At 32.9% G+C, this 5,148-nt stretch overlaps 1 protein-coding gene across 1 annotated transcript; it reads left to right on the top strand.

Annotated features, from left to right (window-relative positions):
- The first annotated feature begins 4,176 nt into the window (after nt 1-4,176).
- On the top strand, nt 4,177-5,148 carry LOC131025927 (uncharacterized). The gene has a single exon (XM_057955708.1). It carries the CDS (start codon nt 4,177-4,179, stop codon nt 5,146-5,148), a length of 972 nt encoding a protein of 323 aa, XP_057811691.1.

The raw sequence follows: 5,148 nt of genomic DNA on the forward strand, positions 1-5,148 counted from the left end.
GGCAGATGGTTTGAGGGATAGAATTCCTCTTTTGTCATAGGTTTTACCTTCATCAAAGAAATTTTCTTTTGGCCACCATTTAAGAAGAATTCTTTTTTTTAAGTATGGTAGCGGTCATCTTTGTTTCGATTTTATCGAACTGTTGATTTTCAAGGTTATAATCCCATCTAATAATCCATGGGACTTGATAATGGTTTACGAATTGTAGAATAGCAGAAATATTCTCAAGATGATTATTTTCTTTATAAAATTTTCTCCAGATATTTTTAATATCTAGATTTAATTTTTTCGTTTAATTTTTTAAAATAGCGAGCATATTTGCTACCTCTAATAAGATAATCATATGGAGCATAAAAAATATAATTACGATCTAAAGGAATTAAACTCATGATTTTTCATGATAAGAAAGCTTATATAAACATAAAACTTACATAAGAAGAATTTCTTCAGAACTTCAAACAGGTACAATAAACACAAATATTTGACAGTGAGAGAGGGAGAGGAAGAAGAGGGCGAGCGAACTCAAGCGTACCTTTCTTCAAAACTACAATAGGCATTATATAGAGAGGAAAATGAGACTTCCGACACATTTTGTCCAAGAAGTCAAAAAGGAAAAGGTTGGCCATTTTTTTCTAAAAGGTAATAGTAGTAACAATAAGTGAAGCATCTTTGATTGTGTCATTCTGCATTTTGCTTCCGTCATTCTGCATTCGGGTCTTGTGCTTCTTGATACTTTTCAAGATCGAAGTCTGAATCATCTTCATCTTCATCCATTGCTTCAGTTTCTTCATAATTTTGTTGTTCTTTAACAACAAGTCTTCTTTCATTTTCAGATGTTAATGTCAAGGGAATTTCTTCATTATCTGCATAGGATTTTCCAAAAACTTCTTTGTACAAAGAATTAACAGATTCTTTATTCATTTTTAGAAGTAGCTCTTTGAGCAACGTATCATGAGAAGGAGTCTGAGCATTCATATTTTTCATGATGTTGGCAGATGGTTTGAGGGATAGAATTCCTCTTTTGTCATAGGTTTTACCTTCATCAAAGAAATTTTCTTTTGGCCACCATTTAAGAAGAATTCTTCTTTTAAGTATGGTAGCGGTCATCTTTGTTTCAATTTTATCGAACTGTTGATTTTCAAGGTTATAATCCCATCTAATAATCCATGGGACTTGATAATGGTTTACGAATTGTAGAATAGCAGAAATATTCTCAAGATGGTTATTTTCTTTATAAAATTTTCTCCAGATATTTTTACTCTTTGCCGATAAATTTCCTAACAAAATACTTGAATTAAATCAATTACAAAGATTTTTAGGAAGTCTAAATTATATCGGAGATTTTTATCAGGATCTTGCACAAGATTGCAAATTATTATTCCAAAGGTTAAAGAAAAATCCTTTACCATGGACTGAAGATCATACTAATGCAGTAAAACGCATTAAGAAAAGAGTTAAAGAACTCCCATGCTTATCTATTGCTAATCCTGAAGCATTCAAAATTATTGAGACAGATGCATCCGAAATCGGATATGGTGGAATTCTTAAACAAAGAAACCCTGAAAATTCTAAAGAAGAACTAGTTAGATTTACATCTGGAATTTCGAATAATGCCCAGAAAAATTATTCTACTGTTAAAAAAGAATTACTTGCTATTGTTAAGTGTGTCCTTAAATTTGAAGGAGACATTTTAAACAATAAATTTTTAATAAGAGTGGATTGCAAATCTGCCAAATATATTCTCTTTAACGATGTTAAAAACATCGCATCAAAACAAATTTTTGCTAGATGGCAAGCTATTTTAGCATGTTTCGATTTTGAAATTGAACATATCTCAGGAAAATCTAACTCCCTACCGGATTTCCTTACTCGTGAATTTTTACAGGGACAATCAGTGGTCACAGGTCGTTAAACGACAAGCTTCAGGGAAAAAGTGTAACACCCCGATAATTTAGATTTATTTTATAACTTTAATTAATAGTATTTTCTTGTATAGTTTTTTTTTTTTTTTTAAATAATTATATGATACGTATAGATATGCACCATTAATTTTAGCTAGACTATTATTATTATTATTATTATTATTATTATTATTATTATTATTATTATTATTATTATTATTATTATTACTTTTGTTTCCTACTAGAACTAGAACTCTTTAAAGACTAGTATAAATATGAGATCAATTTTTAAAACCCTAGAATACACGCACACGCAAGAATATTTCGGCAGAAGAAAATATTTTCTTTGAAGTTCTAATCTGTGTCGCTTGTTTCAGGTAATTGTTTTGATTATTGAATGCATGATACTTTTTCCAATTTTTCCTATCTAATTTAAAATAGATGCTTGAGTCAGCATGATCATGTCTTCGTTCAAAAAAATTATTGTAGTGATATTAAAATGTCTTATATATAACATTTAAACTAATAATGACATATGGTTGGGTGGAGTCTAATTTGTGTTTGTCAGATCAAGTTTTAGTTTACGGAATTATCTTTTTACAACTTTGATTGTAGTATCAAAACCTTAAATGAGTTGGATTAAATAGGTTAATTCCAGTATTCTTATATTTCTTCAAATTACGAAACATTGTTAATTCTTAAGTTTCATATTATTATTATTATTATTATTATTATTATTATTATTATTATTATTATTATTATTACTACTACATCAGCATGGTGGCCAATTTTTACTTTTTAGTTAACTAAGTTTTGATATTTGATTAGTTTAGATTAAAACTTAAACATGTTTATTGCATTGCTTTTTAAAACAAAATATTATATTTTAATAAAAGATACTTTAGTTCCTTAAAATTTTCGACTACAGAATCTTAGATATATATTTTAGATCAGTTGTATATATATACATATATATATTATTAGATATATCTAATTATATGTTTTGATATGGGAGTTTAGTTTAAGTTATTGTAGAATCTATATTAAAGCATTGTATTTATTGAATTAGGTGCGGTACGATTAAGACCTTCATTCCGGATTTGAATTTTTAGTCTCGATTTTAAGGTGAGGGATTTTACGCTTATTCATATAGTTATATATATTTTTATTTTCGCGCTCGATTACTTGTTTACGTGCATCTTATGACTATGTTATGTGCGATCATGGGACCTAAGCCATTGATCTAAGTTATGTGCGATCATGGGACCTAAGCCATTGATCTATGTTATGTGCGATCATGGGACCTAAGCCATTGATCTATGTTATGTGCGATCATGGGACCTAAGCCATTGATCTATGTTATGTGTGATCATGGGACCTAAGCCATTGATCGATCATGGGACCTAAGCCATTGATTTATGTATGTGTTTGGTCATGGGACTTAAGCCATCGACTCAAACTATGATTATGTTTGTCAAGGGGCTCTAGTCTCTTGGCGTATGTTTGCAAGTATGATAATGTGATTTAATTATATATGTGATGTATATGGATATTTGTTATGTTCCTCACTGAGTATATTTTCAATATGCTCACCCCTTATCTTTTCAGTTTTGCAGTTCCAGAGTCGAGGTGGCCATGGAAGTGGAGAATGACTAGGGATAAGGATTTTTCATTGAACATTTTAGTTGAACTCATTAAGTTTTATTTTGCTTTTATGATACTACTTTAGTTTGGCAAATGGATTTTTAAATTAGTTTAAATTTTTCCTTATAAATTAAGAAATTATCATTTTACTATCTTTTGTTCTCTAAATTTTTAAATAGTAAAGTTTATGAAAATTGGGGTGTTACATAGTGGTATCAGAGCGGGTCTACGTTTCTGTAGACTCGTGCCTTAAAAAAAAAATGTTTTGCTTTCAAAAAGGTTTAAGTAAGCTTAAAAGGTTAGATAAGCCTAGTCATTCGAAACTCATGTGCTGCATCGACTCCAAGGTATGTGTTTTAATTGTTCAAGTATATGAAGATATGATGTTTTACATAACATAATTTATGATGCTTTTATGTTCTAGTACTATTATGTTTAGCTTCGTTAGAAATAGTTAATTGTTTACATGACCCGAACACGTCAAACCCCGACTAGAGCTGAAGTTACTCTACACCCACGAATTATGAAATTTCAAGAGGAACATGAAAGATTAAGTGAGAAGTTGCGATTTAAATAATTTAGGTTTCGCTTAGAAATTGAACGTGTTTGTTTTCTTGTTTAAGTGAGAACCATGCCGCCTCGTAGAGCCCCTGCCGATCAACAAAATATGATGCAAGAATTTATCACCGCAATGCAAGGAATCTTTCAACAACAAGCTCAAGGTGCACAAAATCCACAACGCAATAACACAAGCATAGTCGTAGAGCAGTTTCGACGTTATAACCCACCAAGGTTTGATGGGAGGAGCGGACCACTAGCAATGGAGGAATGGATAAGAGAGCTGGAGAGAATCTTTGAACATATCGAGTGCACTGATGCCCACAAAGTCTCATGTGCTGTTTTTCAATTCTGCGAGGATGCTAGCCATTGGTGGGATTCCTACAAGCGATCAATGACCGAACAAGCGCGACAAGGGTTGACATGGAATAGGTTCAAGGAGATTGTGACCAATCAATACTTTCCACGCTCCTACCGCAATCAAAAGGAGGCCGAATTCTTGGATCTCAAACAAGGAGAGCTGTCCACCACCGACTACGAAAGGAAGTTCAACCAACTGTCACGCTACGCCACACGCCTAGTCAACACCAATGACCAAAAGGCGGATAGGTTCTTAAGGGGACTACGACCAGAAATTCGAGGAATTTTGGCGGCTCAAGGAATTCAAGATTATGCTTTGGCTGTGAGGCGAGCGCAAGAAGTTGAGGCAGGATTAGAGATGGATAAACCACCGCCTAAGAATATGGTTAGGAATGAAAAGAGGAAATGGGAGGATCCAAGTGATGGAGGAGGAGATACGCAAAACAAGAGGGAGAGAGTGGAGCCCAAACCTAATGAAACACCCCAACTAAGCTACCCCCAATGTCCGAAATGTAATAAATACCATCTCGGGAAATGCCTGTATCGGTCTGGAATATGTTATTATTGTCACGAACCGGGTCACAATGCGACGATGTGCCCTCATAAAGGAAGAAAGGAACCCGAAAAGCGAGGAAATGCACGATTATACCATATGGGAGGGCCGAACGAGGCAGAAAAACTTTGA

This window comes from Salvia miltiorrhiza, chromosome 5 (assembly GCF_028751815.1).
Source record: "Salvia miltiorrhiza cultivar Shanhuang (shh) chromosome 5, IMPLAD_Smil_shh, whole genome shotgun sequence".
Lineage (NCBI taxonomy): Eukaryota > Viridiplantae > Streptophyta > Magnoliopsida > Lamiales > Lamiaceae > Salvia > Salvia miltiorrhiza.

What these genes read in the sequence shown, in the direction of transcription:
- LOC131025927 (XM_057955708.1), top strand. Translation starts at nt 4,177, where the DNA reads ATGCCGCCTCGTAGAGCCCCTGCCGATCAACAAAATATGATGCAAGAA.